At 53.2% G+C, this 21,087-nt stretch overlaps 7 protein-coding genes and 3 non-coding genes across 10 annotated transcripts; 4 read left to right on the top strand and 6 right to left on the bottom strand.

Moving 5' to 3' along the window:
* Positions 1-94: 94 nt before the first annotated feature.
* On the bottom strand, positions 95-2,002 carry QC763_303450 (uncharacterized protein; the record flags this gene model as incomplete). Its single annotated transcript, XM_062910798.1, has 1 exon — positions 95-2,002. The coding sequence occupies one exon, from the start codon at positions 2,000-2,002 to the stop codon at positions 95-97; it is 1,908 nt and encodes a 635-aa protein (XP_062766773.1).
* A 1,015-nt stretch (positions 2,003-3,017) lies between these two features.
* On the bottom strand, positions 3,018-5,942 carry QC763_303440 (uncharacterized protein). The gene is made up of 3 exons (XM_062910797.1): positions 4,343-5,942; positions 4,089-4,290; positions 3,018-4,029 (listed from the first exon to the last, which is right to left on the bottom strand). Exons 1-3 carry the CDS (start codon positions 4,701-4,703, stop codon positions 3,576-3,578), a joined length of 1,017 nt encoding a protein of 338 aa, XP_062766772.1. The 5' UTR covers positions 4,704-5,942; the 3' UTR covers positions 3,018-3,575.
* Positions 5,943-6,131: 189 nt separating this feature from the next.
* On the top strand, positions 6,132-10,659 carry CDC45 (DNA replication initiation factor cdc45). The gene is made up of 3 exons (XM_062910796.1): positions 6,132-6,188; positions 6,245-7,507; positions 7,559-10,659. Exons 2-3 carry the CDS (start codon positions 6,737-6,739, stop codon positions 9,395-9,397), a joined length of 2,610 nt encoding a protein of 869 aa, XP_062766771.1. The 5' UTR covers positions 6,132-6,188; positions 6,245-6,736; the 3' UTR covers positions 9,398-10,659.
* Positions 10,660-11,096: 437 nt separating this feature from the next.
* On the top strand, positions 11,097-12,886 carry ncs1 (Calcium-binding protein NCS-1). Its single transcript, XM_062910795.1, has 4 exons — positions 11,097-11,528; positions 11,683-11,771; positions 11,844-12,139; positions 12,199-12,886. Exons 1-4 carry the CDS (start codon positions 11,518-11,520, stop codon positions 12,376-12,378), a joined length of 576 nt encoding a protein of 191 aa, XP_062766770.1. The 5' UTR covers positions 11,097-11,517; the 3' UTR covers positions 12,379-12,886.
* A 286-nt stretch (positions 12,887-13,172) lies between these two features.
* On the bottom strand, positions 13,173-13,265 carry QC763_0050770. Its single transcript has one exon. It is a non-coding gene; the product is annotated as a tRNA-Glu (tRNA).
* A 385-nt stretch (positions 13,266-13,650) lies between these two features.
* On the top strand, positions 13,651-15,403 carry ALG7_2 (tunicamycin resistance protein; the record flags this gene model as incomplete). Its single annotated transcript, XM_062910794.1, has 2 exons — positions 13,651-14,351; positions 14,420-15,403. Exons 1-2 carry the CDS (start codon positions 13,887-13,889, stop codon positions 15,401-15,403), a joined length of 1,449 nt encoding a protein of 482 aa, XP_062766769.1. The 5' UTR covers positions 13,651-13,886.
* A 356-nt stretch (positions 15,404-15,759) lies between these two features.
* Positions 15,760-17,508, top strand: ALG7_1 (tunicamycin resistance protein; the record flags this gene model as incomplete). The annotated part of the gene is made up of 1 exon (XM_062910793.1): positions 15,760-17,508. The coding sequence occupies one exon, from the start codon at positions 15,760-15,762 to the stop codon at positions 17,506-17,508; it is 1,749 nt and encodes a 582-aa protein (XP_062766768.1).
* Positions 17,509-17,834: 326 nt separating this feature from the next.
* On the bottom strand, positions 17,835-17,916 carry QC763_0050740. Its single transcript has one exon. It is a non-coding gene; the product is annotated as a tRNA-Ser (tRNA).
* Positions 17,917-18,670: 754 nt separating this feature from the next.
* On the bottom strand, positions 18,671-18,762 carry QC763_0050730. The gene has a single exon. It is a non-coding gene; the product is annotated as a tRNA-Glu (tRNA).
* Positions 18,763-19,101: 339 nt separating this feature from the next.
* On the bottom strand, positions 19,102-20,944 carry RKM5 (Ribosomal protein lysine methyltransferase). Its single transcript, XM_062910792.1, has 3 exons — positions 20,332-20,944; positions 20,059-20,256; positions 19,102-19,897 (listed from the first exon to the last, which is right to left on the bottom strand). Exons 1-3 carry the CDS (start codon positions 20,390-20,392, stop codon positions 19,203-19,205), a joined length of 954 nt encoding a protein of 317 aa, XP_062766767.1. The 5' UTR covers positions 20,393-20,944; the 3' UTR covers positions 19,102-19,202.
* Positions 20,945-21,087: the final 143 nt, after the last annotated feature.

Raw genomic sequence — 21,087 nt, 5'->3', positions numbered from 1 at the left:
TCGATACAAAACTACTTCTCTCCTCTCTCATCGATCAACAGCCCCTCCTGTTTTGGATCTATTCACAACCCACCCCAGCACTTATGCCATCTAATTAATTCCACCAAAAGCTCACACTGAAACTCACGCTCAGCCCCCTCACATAATGCCACCACCCCACGGGTATGTACAACGTCTCCCCGGGCTCGAGTATGCAGTCGACATATTCCAGCCTCTTGAACTCTTTTTCCTCTTCATCCCCCCCCTCTCCGGTCGCCTCATCCCACCCTTCAAGCACACCCACATCAAAAGCAGCCGTGTTCCCCATGTCAACCCCCGCTTCCTCCCCTCGTCTCTTGACGTCCGCCCCAGGGGGGTACAGCCTCACATACTTCCTGCCCACAACCTGCACCAAAAGGTTATGGTACGGATCTGTATGTAAAGGGGTAATCGTCCCTGGAGGGCCAAACCAGGCGTTCAGCATTGGTTCTTCCAGCTCCGGTGTTCCGTCGGGACGGTTCGCCGGGGAGGTGTAGCACAAGTCAGGGATGGTGATGTCGCTGCGGAGTTGGGGGAGTTGGGCGAAGAGTTGGTGTTGGGCGAGATAGCCTTTGGACTCGGAAGGGGAAGTTATGTAAGTGGATAGGAACTCGGAGAATGGGAGGATTTTCTGCGACCAGCCTTCGTCGACGTAGGAGCGGCCGATCTCGACGGGGATGAGGCGGCGGCCGGAGAAGGTGCGGGAGAGGAGGTAGGAGGGTTTGGACCAGGGGTGGGCGGCTAGAGCTGGCCAGCTGGGGACGAGGCTGGTGAGGATTAGGGGTTGGGGGGTGGGGGAGGAGAGGTGGGATTGGAAGGTTGTGAGGGAGGGTGAGGGGAGGCGGGGGATGGGGGAGGTTACTGGGGGGGTGAAGGGTTCGTAAGGGGAGAAGGAGGGGTGGGAGGACCAGTTGGGTGATTTTTGGGTTATGATGGGTGTTTGTTGTTGGGTGTTGACAGGAGGTTCATCAGAAATGGCGACGGGGCCGACGAGCTCTCCTGAGGCGTTGAGAGGGAGCCAGCCATCGATTGTTGATGAGGGGTTGGTGGGAGGGGGGAGTGATAGCCTTGCTCGTTTGGTTGGTGGTTGGGTGAGTGATGTTGTGCGTGTGCGTCCCAGGGAAGGGTCCTGCCTAGGGGTTTCGCTTTCTGATGGTTTGGAGCTGATTTTGTCCGGACTGTTGTCGTTGCTGGGCAGGGATGCCGCCTTCTCCAATAAGGCTACATAACCGTGAATTTCATCATGTTTTCCTCCACCGCCGGCCAGGATCAAGGCAAGATCCAAGGTTTTGACCATATCATTGAGAAGTTCCTCCTCTCGCTCCCGTTTTTGTTGCTGTTGCTCTGGCCCCTGTTGGCCGTCTTCTTGCTCATTCCGTCGTTGCCATTCCTGCAGTCTCTCCCGAACTCGACTGCTCGCCTCCCGGCTCCGCCGAACATGCACACCTCCTACTTCCGTCCGCATGGAGAACTGCATTAGCTGATGCCACATTGCCGAACCCAGGTTCCGTGATGGTGTTCCCTTTGGCTGCTTCTCAAAACGTGCCTTGATCTCGTGAACTTCCTCCCTTCGCGCCGGAGTGTTAAGCTCAAAGTCCTCCCACTCCATTTTGTCCCAAACCCTTTTCCGGATCAGTTCCGGCTGCCGACTCCGCGCCCACTCAAACACCAGAACCCAGAACTTGAGGATAGCAGCCTCGGTATACAGCAGCCTCCAACATGGCGGCAGGTCTTTGTACAAGTAAGCATAAAACTTATTGTAGGACGCGGATAGGATGTCGTCCAACCGTCGTTTGATCAGGTCGTGGTCGGGTGTTGCCATGCTCATCAACCGAGCCTGTCGTACCAGTAGCTCGACGAGAGGCTCTCCGCATCCTTCTAAAATGGGAGCGGATTCCTCATAGTGGGAGTAATAACGGGAAATGAAGCTGTTGCCATGATCGATCAGTTTTCTCAACGGGTCATCAGTCTCTTCCTTCTCCATCCCAGCATCAAGTCGACTTCCAAATTGTGGTGTGAAGGGTGATTGTTGTATGGGAAATAAAGTTGAATACCTAGATACCTATGAAAGCCTGTCGTGAGAGGGTGGTGAATACTGGACAGTGGGACACCCCCATCTGCACTGTCCTGGTAGCGCACGCGCACTTACAAACACTGCCAATTAGGTACACAGTAGATCTCACTGTCCGTCCCTGGCACATCTTCACTCAAAAACCCTCAATATTCTCTCCTCTCTCTTGCTAACAAACTCGCCATCTCTTCCAACACAAAAAAAATAAATTCCCAACATCTGCACCACATCAGAACTGCCTAGGTCCGATGATGTAGTTGGCTGTCACGTCAGTCTAACACACTGAAGGTCTCCAGTTGGAGCCTGGATCGGATCACGCGCATACCTCAACATACTCATCCTCAGACACCATGAGGTGCGGTATCGTTTTGCTCCATTTACATGTACTAGCAGTGAAGTTTGGTCGTCGTCTTGTTTGAAGGGATAGCAGTGTAGAACGCCGATTGGACATGGAAAGAAGTACACATTTACACAGCCTGTCCTAGATGAGATGCTCCAATGACCATGAAATAGGGCTACACAGCGTCTACGATATCGGACCATAAACAAAAAAGACTCAGTAACAGTAACACCACAGCATGTCCAGTACTTCCCGCCATACAACCCTCTGTGATAACCTCCCCCCAGTGTCACCACTTTGCGAAGGCAGCGTTCCCTGCAAACACCTACCTGACATTTTCCACATCTCCCCGATCGACATCTGCACCTCTTTCCACATCATATTCAAGGCCCAGATCACCCCTGTAACTGGTTCCCATCCAGACGTACATTTGCTACACCTGTCGAGTGATTCCACACTTTTCAAGCCGTGACTGCGACCTATGCCCCTCATACTCGAGCCGCCATTCCTACCTAGGTACAGAGTTCCCATTCGAGCAGTCACGACTGGGATCAAATCCTACAACTCCCCAAAAAGTCGAGTGTACAGTCATAAAGTGATACTTCATCCTATTGTTATTTACAGCATCTCAACCTAACAGGTCAAAATACGAGAGCACCCCAGTGAACTTCACCGCTTGTATGATGTGTCTGTCCCGCTATGATAACTGGCAGTTTATATATCTCTCCCCCTCCCTCTCCAAAACGGCGAGTTTCTCCGCAAAGCAGCAGCATTGCAGGCGCTTGGCGTCTTCAGCCCCCCGCGCTGTCACTTCCCCCCCTATAACTGGGAAGGAGGAAGCGGGCGGGCCAGAGACAAGCTTGCATCTGCATGCTCCAAACAGCTCGATTGATTTGTCTTCGGCGAATCGTTGGAGTCGTGCATGCCGTCTCTTATCTCGGCAGTTTCCCAACCCGCCATCTTGCCAGATGTACCCCCATTGGCCAGGGCCCTAGAGGTTCTTCAAGTCTTTGGAATCTTCGTCAATAGTTCGTGTAGCATTGCCCCTTCGAGAAATCCTCTCGATATTAGTTTTGGGGGCGCAGCCGGGTAGGTGCTGGATCTCGATTGCTCGAGCTTTGATAGCCGGCAAGAGATTGGCCTCCGTCATGCTGGTGGTTTCTGCGCCCAGACAAAGTGGATGGGGACATATGCGTGAATTCGCCTATTTCCCACGGCGTTCTTAACCCCGACGACAAGCTCCTCAATGTCGGCCTTGTCGAATCCCGCCTCCACCAGCGGACGGGCCGCCATGGCGGCGACAAAGTCGAGAAAGACTTCTTGGAAGCAGCCACCCAGCATTCGGAGATGCCGATCCTTGGGCCATTCACCCAGCGGCATGTGGAATACCTTCCGCTGCACGTTGACGTAGCCGAGCCGCTGTAGGCGGTCGGGAAGGCTCTCCAGCACCTTGAGGTCGAAGCCGTACTGGTCCTTGAGAACGCCTTGAAGCAGCGAGTAAAACTTGGCGGGCGGGTAGTCTTCGGGCAGTGTGTTGTCGTCTGACGATATCCGGGGGTAAACATCCTGGATTTCCACCCAGCCGCCCGGCCTGAGGTTCCTTGTACTGGCTCGTCAGCATTTCGTGACCCCGTCAAGGAAAACCATCACAATACCTACTGGAGAATGTTGTGAAGCACAAGTTCATTGTTCTTCAACACCGTGTTGACGAACCGAAAGTGCGCGAAATCGTAATCCTGATCGTGCACCCACTCGTCTTCAATGTCATCCACGATGAACTCGACATTAGAGGGAACCCATAGTGGCTGAATCGGCGATAAGTCGACTCCTGTAACTTTGGCACCGGTAAAAAGCTCGCCCACTGCGACGTGACGTTAGCCCCAACCCCTCCAAAGGAATTTCTCCAAACATACTCTCCATGGCCCATTCTCCAAACCCCGTGCCAAGATCGATGATCTTTTGCGGGTTATCTCCGATGGGCGCAAGGTAGAGCTTGCCCTTCAGGAGCTCCTTCAGCATGGCATGTCGTAGAGACTCTCTCTTGTACTCCTCGTCGTCGTTGGGTAAGGGGTACCGGCCATATCGAAAAGCATGGTATCGTCTGCCGTACTCCCACACATGACCCGTGACGCTCGACGTGAGGGAGCCAAAGGTGGTCTCGGTATCGCTTGGGTCATAATCTGATGTCACCTCTCTCCCAAACTCCTCATCAGGCAGTGGTTCTATGACCCCGTTTTCCTCCATTCCAGTACCAGAAGTGCCTGCCGCCTGCATTCAGGTTCGGGCTCGGGGATGGTTTCCAGAGACTTGTTCGATCAGGGAAGAATTTTTGAGGCGCAAGTGGACTGGCCAAGAGCATATTTCGTGACCGTTTTTTTTTCTGTGGAAGCGGAACTTGCAAGGGGAATTCGGGAAGTGGATATCGTAGGTTTGACAGCGAGCAATGTGTGAAATGATAGCGTCTAAAGGCAGCTGACTCTCTCTTGAGAAGTCAAAAGAAGCGTGCCATTGCTCAATGGACGAGCAGACAGGTAGCTAGGAGGAGAAGAAGCAGGAGCAGGATAGGAGCATGATAAAGACGTCAGGAGAAAAAGAGAGAACGCCGGGAGCAGACAAGGCCGGGGCACTCGGGGCAAAATGGCCAGTCATGGCTGGCAGCCAAGAGAAGCGAAGCCGACGGACCAAGCAGCTAAAAAAGAGATGTACATGTTGACGGAAGGGACACAGAGGCGGACAGCTCGAGGGAAGGGCCAAGGGCGGGATCCAGGAATGATTTCCAGACCTTTGCCATTCGCCAGGCTGTTGTACCAGTGGTACCGGCGTGAAGCGTAAAAGGTACCTCTCACCTTCTCTCACCCGCAGTTGAAATGATCCAATCCGTGGTGAGGGGGTGGAGGCCGTGAAGCGGTGGGTTGTGTGGGTTTCTGTGGGTTCTGGGCGGTGCCGAGTGGGACACGGGCCAATCAAGGGCAGCCATGAGGTGTCCTGGCAGATGGCGGCATGTGCTTGCATGAGAAGAACGCCATGGCTGCATCTCGACCATTTGCTGGAAATGCCGCTGGACGGCACACGCAGCTGGCAGCACCCAGCTCTCCGGAAGGGAAGCAATGTCCCGTTGGCTTTCTGCTCAGCATCCAGCATGAGCCATCCCAGCCGTCTGGAGAGATGGGGCGGGGAAGGGGGGGAAGCTCGTCCGTAGTGTCGGGACTTGACTTGTAGGTTGAGTTCCAAGGCGCCGGTAACACCCCGATTTCCAAGTTCTCGATCAGCGACAGCTCCTACAGTACCAAAAAAAATTCTCCCATTGGGGCAAGCGCGTGCTTGTTGTCTTAGATGCCACGACAAGTGACCAGAGTGGCGTAAAGGTGTCACGGTGTGTCCCAGCTCCCCATCATGTGGGATAGCGGGACTGAGGGAGCAGCAATGAAACCTCACGCCCACTCACTTGACGCCCCGAACCGATCCGATGGGCGGAAGATGCCATGTGTCGTATATCGTCTAAGAAGAAAAGAAGCGGTCAGTGGTTCATGAAACAAACAAGGAGGTCACCCCAATGGCTGCGCTGCTTGCTGCTCTGCTTGCTCTGAGGTTGGGAGAGGAATACTTGGCGTTGCAAGGGGGCTGTCACAAGTACAGTAGAGCGAGGGGCATGGGACAGCTGGCAGTGAGAGGTGATGTGGTATCGGCGAGAGGGGTGGTGGTGTGGAAGGTGAGAGGTGAGAGAGGTGAGGGATGTTAGCGGCAGGCAATTATCAGCTGGTCCGTGCGCATTTGGAGTTGCACAAGCCTTTTTTGCTGACGAGATGGAAGCACAGTCCACCTCATAGTATTGGTACTGTGTGTCCCGCGGTGCAAGTCGCGTCCTGGGGGGTTGTCGAAGCGCGTCTTGCAGAGTCTCGGCCTCGATAAACAGCGCTCCACTTATATTCCAATTAATGGGCAACCAACACCAACACCAACACCACCAATACACGCCTGCTTGTTTGCCTGTTGTCTGTTGCAAGATTTCAGCAGAGCCAGAGCGTTTCTGCCGTTTATTATACCAAGTCTGAAGTCGCTTTCGAATTCTTATTCTTACTACTATCAAACTCGCCTAATCTCTCTCGCCCTGAAGGTCCACAATCTCTTCGATCGCGCCCTTCCCTCGCCCGCGGGGCACTGCGCGGTCGATTTTATAGCGGACGAAATCTGGGTATAATCAACCATCCAAGGGACAACAATCTCGCGTTGTCTCCTAGAGGCTCCCCGTCAGCAATTTCTCCGTCGTTGAGCAAAATTAGCAGCGCGTTACGTTTTCTTCCTTCGCCATGTATCTTCCTAGGGAACTCATATCGAAGTTATATCTGCATCTGCAGGCCACTCGACACCCCCTCTCACCACCTGTTCTCGTACTTGTAGCCCTCGAACCCGATGCGCTCTGCGCCTGCCGAATTCTCACGCGTCTCTTCAAACATGACTATATCCCGCACAAGATCCAGCCTGTGGCAGGCTATGCCGACCTGGAGCGCATTGGACAAGAGCTCGTCAGTCCCATGATGGAAACGAGGGGCGGTGCCGGTGGAGTGGTGGTATGCTTGGGTGTTGGTGGTATGGCTGATCTGGGAAGTGCCTTGGGCTTGGAACCCGAAGGGGAAGAAAACACGTTTGGTGGTGTTGAGGTTTGGGTGGCCGATTCTCATAGGCCTTGGAACCTGTCCAATGTCTTTGGTGGCTTTCCATTAGAACCCGAGACGGAGGATGCGACGACATTTTCAGCCAGGACCCCGCGTGGGGTCAAGGCTGGCCAAATCGAACATAACTACAAGCCAGGCAAGGGAGGAATCATTGTCATGGACGATGGTGATATTGAGGAACACTTGGTCAAGGAGAAGGGCGCCTATCTTGCTCTGCTGGACATGCCGGAAATTGAGGATGACGGGGAGGATCTTGGGGGAAGCAGTGACGAGGAAAGCGAGGTCGGCGAGCTACCAAGCTCAGCGGTGCCTCGAGCTGGTCAGAAGCGAAAATCCTGGGACTTTGAGGACGACAGCGACGAGGATGACGATGATAGACCAAGGCAAAAACGGAGGAGTAATTCCGTATGTCTTTTCTGTGGGTATTAGTAAAGCCCAAATGCTAACATGATACAGTCGACTCCTATTCCAGATTCCCCCCGACGGCCAGCACAACGAGGACTCATATCACTCCGAGACGACGGGCCGGTCTTTAGCAGCGACCCAGCAGATCCGCCCACCGCGGCCCAGCCGATAAAGGGACCGTCCGCAAGGACACTTCGGCGAAGGCTGCTGCGGTTACGGCGCGAAAACGAGACGATCCTCAGAGATTACTACCGACTCGGTACCGCCTACTCGGAACCCATCTCCTCCATGATGTACTCTCTGGCCTCAGAACTCGGTCGTGAAGACAACGACCTCCTCTGGCTCACCATTGTCGGAGTCACCTCTATGGAACTCTACGGCCGCTCCTCAGCCGGCATCGCAGCCCCAGTCCGCACCGGCGAAGCCCGTCCAGCCTCTGGTTGGCTAGGCATGCGCGGTGCCAGGATACGACAGCTCCTGCGCGACGAAGTCCGTCGTCTGAACCCCCCAGAAATTGGCCGGGGAGCCGTCCCGGAGAACAGTGGCATCATTCCCACCACGGCCCGAAGTCCAGACGACACCAGCATCCGTCTGTCGCCCGAGCCGAAGTTCCTGTTGATTCGTCACTGGAGCCTGTACGATAGCATGCTCCACTCGCCGTATCTCTTCTCACGGCTGAAGACCTGGAGCGAGACTGGCTTGAAGCGTCTGCATAAGCTCCTCGCCAAGATGGGGGTCAGTCTGGTGCAGTGTAAGCAATCGTACACTCACATGGACATGACGCTGAAGCGGGAGCTCCGGTCGAAGCTCCTCAAGTATGCCTCCCTCTACAACCTCGACGAACTAGTCCCCACTATCGATACCGACGGGAAAGACCGCGGCGGCGCGAAGGACTCCTGGGGTTTCGTCAGGAGCTGGGGGTGGCGTGCCACGCTCTCGGCGCAAGACGTCGGCGTTGTCATTGGCGCCCTTTTGGAAGTAGGTCAGAACAGCCCCGAGGCTTCTTCCAGCAACAATGACGGTCCGTCGCAAGATTTAATGGAGATGTCGACTGCCACGGCCCCCTCGGAGGAATGGCTGCCACGTTTCTGGGCTGCTTACGACGCTCTCGAGGATATTGAGTCGCTGAAGGCTGGTTTGCCAACGGCCCAATTCCTTCACAAAGCCATCTTTACCACCGGGACGACGATTCTCAAAAAGAAGCAAATCTCGCACTTGCGCGCGTTTCGGATGTGCGTGGTGAAGGACTCGCCGGATAGTCAGTTGTTTAACCACCCGGGTGCGTTGACAAAACTGGCGTTGTGGATTGGGGAGGCGCTGGCGGAGCAAGAAAAGGATGCCACGGGGAGGCTGGCGTTGGGCGGCAGGGGAACGCCGCTTGTTGTGGCTAGTCTGGATGAGAAGCGCGGGGTGTATGTTGTTGTTGGGACGGGAGGGGGTGGTGGTCCGGATACGATTTTTTTGGATAAGGAGGCGCAGAAGAAGAAGGTGAAGGAAAGGGAGGAGAAGGCTAGGGTTAGGGAAGAGGCGAGGAAGGTTAAGGAGAGGATGAGGGAGGAGAAGAAGGCGGCGAAGAGGAGGGAGAGGGAGCAGAGGAGAAAGCAGGGGGGGGAAGATGAAGAGGAGGAGGATGATGGGTCGGAGTTGGACAGTGAAGATGATGATGAGGACAGTGAGGATGAGGATGAAGATGATGGTGAGGATGAGGAGGATGAGACGAGGGAGAGGGGGTATGGGCTCAATAGATTTGGGACGGCGTTTCAGGATGTGGTGGCTGAGACGAATGCGAGGGTGAGGATTGATAGTTTTGAGCATTGTGTGGTGGAGGTGAAGAAGGAGGATTTGAGTGGGTTTTTGGAGAGTCTGAGTATGAAGGCTGTGGTGGGCTAGAGGGAACAAAAAGGAAGGGATGAATGGGAGGTGTTATCATCATAGGGGCGGTAGCGTGTGTGGTTTTTGTTACCCTATAGAAGGCAGGCAGGCAGGCTTTTTTTTTTTTCTTTCTTTCTTTCTTTTTTTCGTTGTTGGTTTTGTTGTTGTTGGTTTTGTTGTTGTTGTTGTTGCTGTTATTCAAAGTTTGTATTTACACTTGCCCCGTTTTATCCCCCCTTTCTTAACATTTTTTTTTTCTTCTATTCCCCCCCTTGGCATACAACACACATACAACATAAAAGAGGGGGTTGGGATTGGGAGGTGGGTGGATGGATGATAGGGAACCAAAAAAGAGATGGGAAATATTGGGGAAATCATGTAGGGAAGGACAAGAGCATGTTGAAATGGTTGACTAGGTTCTCTTGTGCATAGCAGGCTCTTTTCTAGCTTTTGTTGTTGAATGTTATCATCACTGTTCAATAAGCATTTCTTTCATTTTGGAACAATGGCTTCATGTAGAGGTGCTATGTCATACTACTAGGATGGTGTATGTGCGTGTCGGCAGGGTCAGCTGCCAGGAACACAGGGTCGGCATCAGTCAGTCTCAGCCATCCACCCCTAGCTACCAAGGGGCACTGGATGTGATGCCGATCCGGGCCGCTCCGTACGCAGGCCACTGTTCCCATCAAGACCGAGCACCCCTCGCTTGCTTATGGTTTTGTATACCGAGCGCCGACTTGTGTACGTACACAGCTACGTCAGAGTGAGTGGTACCTGGGTGAGATTGCTAGAGTCAAGCTTTTTTTCAGGGGTTCGATTATGACGAGAGGCCTGCCAGAACTGAGAAGGTAAAAAGAGTTTGGCTCCCTAGTTTATGGTTTCTGGCTCTTGCGCGGCGGCTTAGATAATTTGAGGAGGGGGGAACATGGCGGTTTATCGAGTGGTGGTTGGGGGTTCCTTGGCGGGTTTGCACTGCCCCCCTTAGGTAAGCAAATCACCCCTCTCTCGAAAAGGGAACGGTGAGAAGGGTTGTGGTTCTAGACTGTGCGGGATTGTGGAAGAGATGGTGATGAAATGATGGGAGGAGGCTCTCGATTGATTTGCGGGAGCTGAGGTGGCCTGTTATCAAACATGGAGGCTGAGGAAGGGAGAAGTCAAACTAGGTAAGAAGGGCCTGTTGTTGCTGCGCCCAGTAGAGAGACCAAGAGCTGCCTGGCCGTTGCGGTCTACCGCCTGTATGTGCAACAAGCACGGAGAGGGACATGGTTGGCCTCCCTGACAGTTTATGTGTTTCTCGAAGGTTCATGCCTACCCTTTTGCAGCTTGTTTGGTGGTGTTTGGTACTGTGCCCCTCAATTACCGGAGGGAGGGGCAATCTCTCACAAATGTACCTATGCTGCCTCACAGTGTGCTTCTGACGTAGGTAAGGTCAAAACAGCACGCCATATCGAGGTTGCCCATGTGATGAAGAATGGAAAAGGGGGCGGAGCAGATTCATGGTATGCAGCAAAGCTGACAAGATTCAGACTATAGGCGGGCACAAGGTAAGGCAAGGCAAAGCGAAGCACCCATGGTGTAACAGCGAGAGCCCAAGAGTAAGTTGTCCGTACAGTGCAAGTGACCGTGCGCCAAACCACCATGCTTCAGGGCGGGAGCGGGCAACGGTTCCCCCCCCCCCAAAGCCCAAGCCCAAGCCCAGGAAAGAGGACTGGACTGGACTGCCGCAGTAGTCGTCACTTTCCCGCCGCGGCCGCCTTCGCCTCGCCTTTTGCTTTGGCTTTTGCTCCAATCTGTTATCCCTTCCCCGAGACTCCGTCTTCAAACCATAACCCATTTTGCAAAATCCTCCTCTCCGTTTTCGCAAAGCAGACTTGCCTTTTTCTTGTCATTGCTGTTTCTTGAACTGGCTTACAAACTGAACCCCCCGCTTCGCATTGCCCGCACTGTCCACCCACCAGCACTGCCGCCAGACGAACCCATCGCCCGATTGAGCAATTGAGCTGCCCACTTGTTCAACCTAGACAAGAGACTGTCGCAAACCCCTCCTTCGATTTGGTTTCCTGTCGGCGATAACCAGCGCGGCATCTTCGATACTCTCTCGTCGATTGCGATTTCGAATAGAGTCTCTAACCGCGAATATGGGCAACTTGTGAGTGTTTTCCTCGTTGGAGTTTGGGCACTGGGAGGAGGGAGCAATAGTCAATGGCGGAGGGGAGGGGAGGAGAGGAGAATATTCCCTACAATCGGGAATCATAAGACTCAAAAGTCATGACATGGGCTAACATGGGGCGCTCGAAATACAGGCAGTCCAAGAAGCTCCCTGACGATCAGCTGAAGGAGCTCCAGAAGTCAACCAATTTTGACAAGAAGGAGTTGCAGCAATGGTATAGAGGTAGGTCTTCTTCTTCTCCCTCCTCCACTCTTCTCTTCCTGTGGTTGGTTCTCTTCTCACAAGACGAAATAGGTTTTCTCAAGGACTGCCCGAGCGGCATGCTGAGCAAAGGCGAATTCCAAAAGATCTACGCCCAGTTCTTCCCCTTTGGTGACCCAAGCACATTCGCCGACTACGTCTTCAACGTATTCGACACGGACAAGTCAGGAACTATTGATTTCAAAGAATTCATTTGTGCTCTGAGTGTTACCAGCCGGGGTAAGATGGAGGACAAGCTGGATTGGGCGTTCCAACTGTACGATATCGACGGCGATGGAAAGATCAGCTACGACGAGATGTTGAAGATTGTGGAGGCGATTTACAAGATGGTATGTTTTGATTTGGTGCATGAGGAAACACACGGAGAGGCTAACAGAGGCGAACTTAGGTCGGGTCCATGGTTAAGCTCCCAGAAGACGAAGACACCCCCGAGAAGCGCGTCCGCAAAATCTTTAGGATGATGGACAAGGATGAGAACGGCAGCCTTGATATGAACGAATTCAAGGAAGGCTCGCAGCGGGATGCCACCATTGTGTCGGCGCTGTCGCTCTACGACGGGTTGGTGTAACTTTTCCTTGCGGCAGACTCTGGGGGGAAGGAATTCTGCGTCTAGGCGGGCTTGTTCGCTTACTGGTCTTGACACCATACCACTTGCAGCGATGACCTGGATGAGAGCCAATACGCCAGTCCGTTCCCCAACTAGCCTGTCTGTGTTCCTCGGGGACCCATGGGGTGATGGGAGTGAAGATAGGAGGTTGGGAGGAGGGGCGGCGGTGATGGATCGTTTGCAGGAGATATATGGAAGAGGATGTGTTTTTGCGCATTTAGGACCGTTAGGCAACTATGGATGTGGTGAAAACAGGGAAGACAGTGAAAGAAAGAGGGGATCAGCGATGTTTTTTCTTGTTTCTCTGCTTTTGTGCCATTTTCTGTTTGGGAATAATGGCAGCAGTCCCCGGGTATTATTTTAGTGTTGGCTGTTTTCTGTCGTTATTATGTGCAGGGCGTCTTGTACTGTATTTATGTATCTGATTTCTATGCTACTCATCTTGAAGATATGGTGCTGTGTTTTCCAAGTGGCTAGGAAGTGAAGACTTCTGAGTCTAAGTCTCGAAGTCTACATGAAGTATATGCATGATGAGGAATCATCGGGTAGTTTATCTAGGTCCTTCTCGTTGCATCAGCTTTGGTGGTGAAACAAGTCTGAGCTGCCTTGCTCGCTAATATTGCATGTATGGAATCCAATGAGGGAAATAAGGGAGAATATGATATGTTCTGTGCCAAGTTGCAAAGTGAGCGATATAGTCCCATCATCCGCAATCAGTGTCCAACAAAATCGGAGACCACACACGATTTTCGTAATCGGGTATGGTGTAGCGGTAACATCGTTGACTCTCACTTCCCAGAAGTGTCTGTTTCTCTCAACAGCCCCGGGTTCGACTCCCGGTATCCGAGTCTCTTTTTTTCTCTCTCTGTTTTCTACCATTTCTTGGCTTGACTGCGGGTTGTTACATAAGAGGTTGTCAGGGACGTCAAGTCAAGGTTGGGCAGGGATTCGCTGTGTTGGGGGGTCAAGGGACGGTAGCTTATTTTTTTTTTCTGGTTTGTGCTGGGATCTTAAAAGTTAGGTAGATGAATTTTCTTATGTTTAATCGCTGTGGGAGCTGCCTTACTACAAGCCTATGTCGAGAGGACTGCTAGGTTCAGCATGAAAGTCCCTACTTGAGATATTGACAATCACATGGGAGCAACCAGCGCCCAAACAGGGGTTTGTAGAAGCAAATTGCGCTCCAATCAGCTTCCTCCCAGTGATCCAAAACGGCATAGAGTGCCGCCTGGTGGGCCCTGTTTGTTTGCTTGCGCTCGAGCTGACAGCGAGCGCCGTTGGGATTCAACGTGGGACGTCATTTTGGAGATCTGGCTTATTTCCCTTTTTGCCATTCTCCCCTTCCAAAATAATTTCCTCTTTCGCGACTCGCCCCAACGAACGAACGAACGCAGCAAACCACTCTCGCTTTCCTTCGCGCTCACGGCCATGAGCGCCACTGTTTCAGTTCTCGACAACGACTCGCAATCATGACGACCTCCACCTCACGTTCCCCATCCCGATTACCCCCCTCCTCCTCCTCCTCCTCCCTCTCCCGAACCGAAACCCTCTCTCTCTTCTCCCTCACCTTCGCCTGCGTCGCGGTACTGGCGAATACCTTCCAAGGCGATGGCGAACCTCTAATCGCCTCCCTCGCCCTCAGCGGGGTCGCCTTCGCGGCGTCGTTTGCGATGATAAGGTGGTTAGGCCCGACGCTGATGAAGGCTGGGCTGAAGGGGACAGACATGAGCAAGCATAATAGACGGGAAATGCCAGAGTGCATGGGGGGGATCGCGGCGGTGGTGTACCTGCTGGTGATTATTGTCTTCATCCCGTTTCCGTTTTACAAGGACATTGTGGCGGCGACGAGCGGGGGGGGCAATAGGGATGTTGTTGTCAGTGTCGTGGAGGGGGTGGAGAGGGGGAGGTTGCTGCATAAGTTTCCGCACAGCAAGGTGAGTTTGGGAACAACATATGGGAAAGGGGATAAAGACTGACTGGGGGGGGGGGTTGGGGGAAATAGTTGGCGTCGTATTTGTCGGCGATTATATCGCTTCAGTCGATCACGTTGTTGGGGATAGGAGATGATCTTTTCGACATACGGTGGCGACACAAGTTTTTCATTCCGGCTTTTGCGTCGATACCGCTGTTGGTGGTTTACTTTGTCGACTTTGGCGTCACGTCGATCGTGGTGCCGATTCCGCTGCAGCCGTACCTGGGGGAGCTGGTGAATGTCGGGGTGCTGTACTACGTCTACATGGCGAGCGTGGCGATTTTTAGCCCGAACAGTATTAACATTCTGGCGGGGATCAACGGGATTGAGGTGGCGCAGTCGATTGTCGTTGCGGTGTTGCTGGCGATCAATGATTGCTTGTACTTGCTCACGCCGTACCCCCACCCGGCGACGGACTCGCACTTGTTTTCGCTGTACTTTTTGCTGCCGTTTTTGGGGGTTTCCGGGGCGCTGCTGTGGCACAATTGGTATCCGGCGAGGGTGTTTGTGGGGGATACGTATTGTTATTTTGCGGGCATGGTGTTTGTGGTGGTGAGCATTCTGGGGCATTTCAGCAAGACGTTGATCTTGCTGCTGATGCCGCAGATATTCAACTTTTGCTATTCGGTGCCACAGTTGTTTGGGCTGGTGCCGTGTCCGAGGCACAGGCTGCCCAGGTTTAATGCGAGGACGGGGTTGTTGGAGCCGAGCGTCACGCCTTGGACGAGGGAGAGGCAGCCGAGGGGGGTGGTTGCGTGGGGGTTGAAGGTGTTGGGGGGGTTGAGGTTGCTGGGGGTTACGGTGGATGAGGAGGGGAGGTTTGTCGAGACGACGAACTTTACGATTTTGAATCTTTGGCTTGTGTGGAGGGGGCCGTTGAGGGAGGATAGGTTGGCGATGGAGATTACGGGGATGCAGATGGTGGTGGGGTTGTTTGGGTTGTTTGTTAGGCATGGGCTGGCTCAGTTGGTGTTCAAGGAGGATAATTGGAGCATTGGGGCAGCAGGAGTTTAGTTTTTTTGTGTATATATTTGTTGAAATATACTAGAACAAAAGCAACAGCAAATGGCATAGACAAAATCATGGCATTCTAGATTTATCCATGTCTTCTTACACCTAGGTGATCAACCCCCCCTACTTGAAAGTCAATTTCGGCATGTGAGAGCGAGCGGGCCCCTGCAGGGAGCTTGGACCCAGGGGTCTTATTGGAGTGGGAATTCCCGACGTCAGTTGTTGGAGCCTGTCACCCACCTATCACCTACCCCAAAGCAAAAGCCAGGCAAAGGCAGGGCAGCCCAGCCCTTTCCGACAGGCGGGAGAGTCACACACCAGCTGCTGTTTTTGCAACACAATATCACAAACACAGCGCCATGTCAGCAAAACTAGCCGCCTTCCTCAACGAGGCGCCCCTCGCCGACGACCAGTTCACCTTTGAGCCCATCCTCAAGCACGGCCACCAGGACCTCGTCCAGTCGATCGCGTTTAACGAATATGGCGACCGGTGCGCGACAGGGTCGGTAGACGGCAAGGTCCGCGTGTTCAACCGGCACAGGGACGGGGTGTGGCGGCACTGTGACAACTGGACTGCTCACGGGGGGGAGATTACCGAGCTGCAGTGGTTGCCGCCGACGATTTACCCCAACCTGTTGGCTTCGTTGGGGGTGGAGGGGAGGTTTAAGCTTTGGGCCGAGGACCCGACGGCTGCGCCGGGGAGGAAGTTTTCGAATGCCACGGGCGGAGGGGGGAACAGGGGGATGGCGTTATGGAGTCAACCTATTGCGGTGGGGGAAAAGAGCGGTGGGGGTGGGAGGGAGGGGTCGAGGCCGGGGAGTGGTGGTCTTGGTGGTCATGGGCCTCATCATCACGGGGGGTTTGCAAGTGCCTTGTCGACCACTGACACGAGCACGACTTCTCATCCGCACTCGGCGGTGACGAGCACGGTGGGCACGCCGTCGGTGCACAGCGAGACTGCGCCTTCGCAACAACCGCCACAGGCTTCGAGTTCGGCGGTGGCGAAGCCGGTTTTCGAGACGAGGAACTCGAGGAGTCCGTATCGGTCTTTTAGCATGAAGCATGTTGACTCGACGAGGCATACTTACCTTGCGCTGGTGAGCGCGGATGGGAAGTTGACGGTGTACGAGAATGAGCAGCCGGAGAATTTGACGGACTATACTATGCTTGACGAGGTGGCTATCTCGCGGGACCAGCCGCCTGCGAAAAGGGGGGATGAGACGACGTTCAAGGTGCAGTTTGATCCCAACCCGGAGGTGTGCTACAGCGCGTTGAAGGCGGGGGTCCCGCCCGACACGCTGAGCTTGGTCACGGTTGCGTTGGACTGTGTGAGGATTTATCGGTCGAGGGATGTGATTAATCAGAGTTTGGGGGTGCAGACGGTGACGAAGGGGTTTTATCTCGCGGCCGAGGTGAGGTCGGATGTGCATAGGGGTTTGGTGAGGGATGTGGCGTGGGCGGCGGGGAATATTAGGGGGTATGATGTTATTGCGACGGCGTGTCAGGATGGGATGGTGAGGGTCTTTAGGGTTGACACGCCGGTGGAAAGGCAGGCTTGGTATGATAAGGAGGAGGAGGAGGAGAAGAAGGATGGGGCGAGGGGGTGGTCGATGAGGGAGATGGGGGGGTATGTTGAGAAGGCGAGGAAGCAAGGGGTGGAGGTGGATGAGGGGAGGAGCGCGGCGGTCAGGGCGGCGGCGAGAGATGTGATTACTGTTGTTGGGGGGATTACACCTGTGGTTCAAGGGATTGGAACAGTCCATGATGAGAGGGGGACGGGGATGGGGCAGGGGGGCATGATTCGAGCGGGGCTGGCGACGGAGGCTGGGTATGGGGGGGATCATCATCCTGGGTATGGGGGGGCGAATAAGGACCCGCAGAGAAAGATCACTGGGTTGCCGGGGCAGATTAGGCATACGATTGAGATGGTGTCGAGGCTGGAGGGGCATAGGACGCCGGTTTGGAGGGTTGGGTTTGATGATGACGGGGTTGTGTTGGGGAGTGTAGGCGACGAGGGAAGGCTGCTGCAGTGGAGGATGATGCCGAATGGGGAGTGGGCGAAGAGCAGCGAGTTGGGGATTGTAAGGGTCAGGATGGCTACCGGTTGAACTTGAACAGCAGCGGGATCAGGCGGGAGTTTGGAGTCCAGAGATGTGGTTGGGCATGTAAGAATAGTAGGACGGCGCGATGTTGGCTGTTTTATTTTCGGCTGGTGTAATAAGTGTGTGCTCTGAGGGATATACCCTGGCTGTTTTGAGCGACTGTAGGAACAATGAAGCTGATTTGATATGTCTGACAGCAGCCCTATGTTATGCTCTTTGTCAGACTGGGGGCAGCTGGTAACAAAAAGGAATATACTATATCCAAAAAGCTACCCCTATCCACAACGGAGTGGATAAGGGAAAACAAGTACATGAAAAGATTGTTTGTGTCTCGACGTGGGCCTGATTCGAACAGACGCTCCCGAAGGAACAAGATTTCTAGTCTTGCGCATTAGACCACTCTGCCACCACGCCTTGTTAGTTGATGGAGTGTTGGGTTTGGGTTTGAAGTTATTGTTGGATGCATTTCCATGCATCCCGTCATAAGTCAGGACACAGGATTCTTTGATTGTGATTTATATAAAAAAGACTTTTTTGCATTGAATTTCCAGAGGTGTTTGTTTATTATGGTCTCTCGGGTTTGTAATGTACAGTGAGATCCAATTCAACATGCGCTTGTGTATTTCGGCTCTTGTGCAAGGGTTTGACAAAGAGCATACCTATGATGTTAAGGGGGAAAAAAGGGCCGGAGCCCAATGCAAGACAAGATGAAGAGTGGCCTTGCCCACTGTTAAAAGACAACGTATACGCTAGTGACGGGAGCTAGAATAGCCCCGGAAAGATACTTATGTAAAAATCGTTGGTTTTTGAAACAGTCCTTGAAGAAACTTCCGTAGAGCCAGCCCAAGACCTGAAGGGCTTTTTTAGGTTGGCTACCTAGCTAGACATCTGTTGATGGTGAAATAACTCTGGAATTTTCATTGAGATTATTATTTGGGGCTGCTGCCAGCAAAGAGTATACATCTTTCTCTGTGTGTTGAAATATCTCCCGGTTGAAGACTTGTGCTCTGATATAGCAGGATTTTCAAGAACAAAGTATTTTTAATTCGTGAATATCAAGGTGCTTGGCGACAACAAAGACCTCATCTCTCTTTGCCCTTTTCAAGTCCTATTCATATCCCATCCCCACACCCTCTCCCCATCAAAATTGGACCATCCACGATTCAAATCGGGTATGGTGTAGCGGTAACATCGTTGACTCTCACTTCTCAGAAGTGTCTGTTCCCTCAACAGCCCCGGGTTCGACTCCCGGTATCCGAGTCCTTATTTTTTCCCCCCGTCTTCCCCAAAACTATCCCTGTCTGTATCAAATCTTTTCATCCTTTTTTTTGTTGTGGTCGACATACCTTGCAGGACAAGGGTGGCCGGTCTGAGACTGACTCGGGATACCATGGATAGGGGGTGTTGAGACTTTTTTGAGGGCTCCATAACTCCCCATTTGCCAAAGGAGACAGGGGGACTTAAAACTTAGAAAAGAGGCTTGGGTTGGTAATCTTATCTGATTGATCTGGGTGGTGAATTCGGTATCGGCGGTGGTGTGGGGGGTTTGTAGAAGTAGCTAGGATAGGTTGAACGAAGCTGTGGATGACATGTGGTATGTGTGAGGGATAATCAGGATAGGTATTGCATCGAAAGGGAGGTTGTAGAGGGGAGATATTATTATATTCGTTGTGGCCTGAGTTGTTTCCATTCATCATGTACTAAGGGGTATATGCCTCCTTCAATATCCCAATATGAACCACAAACCCCGAGCTCGGCTTCAACCCATTTGGCAACAACTCATCAGGAGCTCTCCATGTGTGAAAAGACTCCATAAATCTCGCGAGCCATCCTTCAAAGACTTGATCGTCCCTCAGCTGTTGCGCAACCACACAGATGGTGGGATTTGCCTCGGTGTCAGACTCTCGAGTTCTCAGCCGGCAGATATCAGCGCATGTAGACACAAGCGGGTCGATGAGCGCTTCGTTGTAGATGCAGTCACATGCAATGATAGCATCGAAGCTCTTTCTTCCTGCTGTGTCTGGCAGGTTGGTGAGAAGAGAGGGCGTCGCTTCGTCTGTTTCCCAATCCAAGGGAGTAAAGACGACATTGTTGTCTTTTGAGTGACTGGCCGCCGTCGCCTTTGTTTTCTTCCCTTTTGCCTTTCCTTTGCCAGTGGAGGAGGCTGAGATGTGAGCATTTTCGGCAACGTTTTGCTCAACAAACTTGGCGACATAAGGCTGATCGGTCAAGACGTAGCCCTTGACACGAGGCGCCAGGCACAGGCCGACCAGTGCTGAGATGCCACACCCTAGCTCCAACACGAGAGAGTTCGAGGACAGGATCTCAGACTGGAAAAGCAGAGATGATGCAGAGCTGATCCATTCTGCAAAGAGAGGTGTAACTTTCCAGACGACTATGCATACCGTCAGCAGTGCTCTTATCCTTCCATCCTAGACAAGCCACTGAGCAAGGCTGACGTTCGGATGTGACGTGTCCGTAGCCTTGTAAGCGTTATCAACGGCGGTGTGACGGCGGGAAAGGGGTCGGAAAGGGGCCGGGGGAGGAGTTGTTTACCAGCTCCTGTTGTGCCGCCGGCACGGTTGGATGACAGCACGCCAGGTGACTGATGGATGGTAAGATCCCGGCCAGCGATGGTCAGTTCGACTGTGGAGGCCTTGGAGTCGACGAAGCCAAGATTCTGTGAGGGGAGCTCCTGGGCAAACAGCTCAAACGTCTCTAGTTGGCAGCAAAGTAGGCGTGTTAGTTGACAGACTATTCAGTCCGTGTCTACCCGACTATTGCACCCCCAGGTTGCATATCTGGTTTTCACTTCATCGTTTTTTATACCTTCCTCGGACGACTCTATGGGCTGCTGTCCCAGAGCTTGCAACAGCTTCTCCAACTTCATTATTCCAAACAGGTGGTTGGTGATTGGTGGCTGGTGGCTGGTGGCTGAATTCCTGGTCTATCAGACGACAGGGAAAACGGAAGACAAGACGAACGGTGACTTTGGCTGACAGGGCCGGTTCTGGGCGTTTTTAGTGCAATCTTAGAAAATGCGGAGGCGAGGAATAGTCTGGATTGGCGCGTCCGGGGCTTCCCACAAATTCAGTTCACTTCTTCATTGCATCATGCGCCGAGAGCAGCACACTGAAACCTAGAGAGTGTAGCAAATAGAGAGCCAGTGAAAGCGGCCGTGGTGATCCAACGACTCCATTCTGGTGATGCAGAGCAGCTGCCCAGCCCTGAAAGGAGGGGAAACCCGAGCTGGAACGTTCCGACGGGAAGCCCTCAGAGTTTTTGGTTGAGGGGTGGAGCAGAGCTATCGAGAAGTTGCTTGGGGAGATGGGGGGTCAGATGCGGGGAAGGACGCACCGACGCGGACCTCCAAGACTTGTGCCAAGAGCCATCTCCAGTGTTCAAGTCGACAGGACTCAAGTCGACCTGTCGAACCGTCCAGCATTGGCGCATAACTCGTGCGTGTGGTGTCGGGGCTGAGCTCTTGATCATCGGGAGATGTTGACAAGATCACGAGGGTGAGGTGTCAGCCAGTTCCAACAGACCGAGGCCCTCCTGTAAATATAGAGAGGCAGATACATATGC

Source organism: Podospora pseudopauciseta, chromosome 3, assembly GCF_035222475.1.
Source record: "Podospora pseudopauciseta strain CBS 411.78 chromosome 3, whole genome shotgun sequence".
Classification (NCBI taxonomy): domain Eukaryota; kingdom Fungi; phylum Ascomycota; class Sordariomycetes; order Sordariales; family Podosporaceae; genus Podospora; species Podospora pseudopauciseta.
This window is presented reverse-complemented; position numbering and strand designations above follow the sequence as displayed.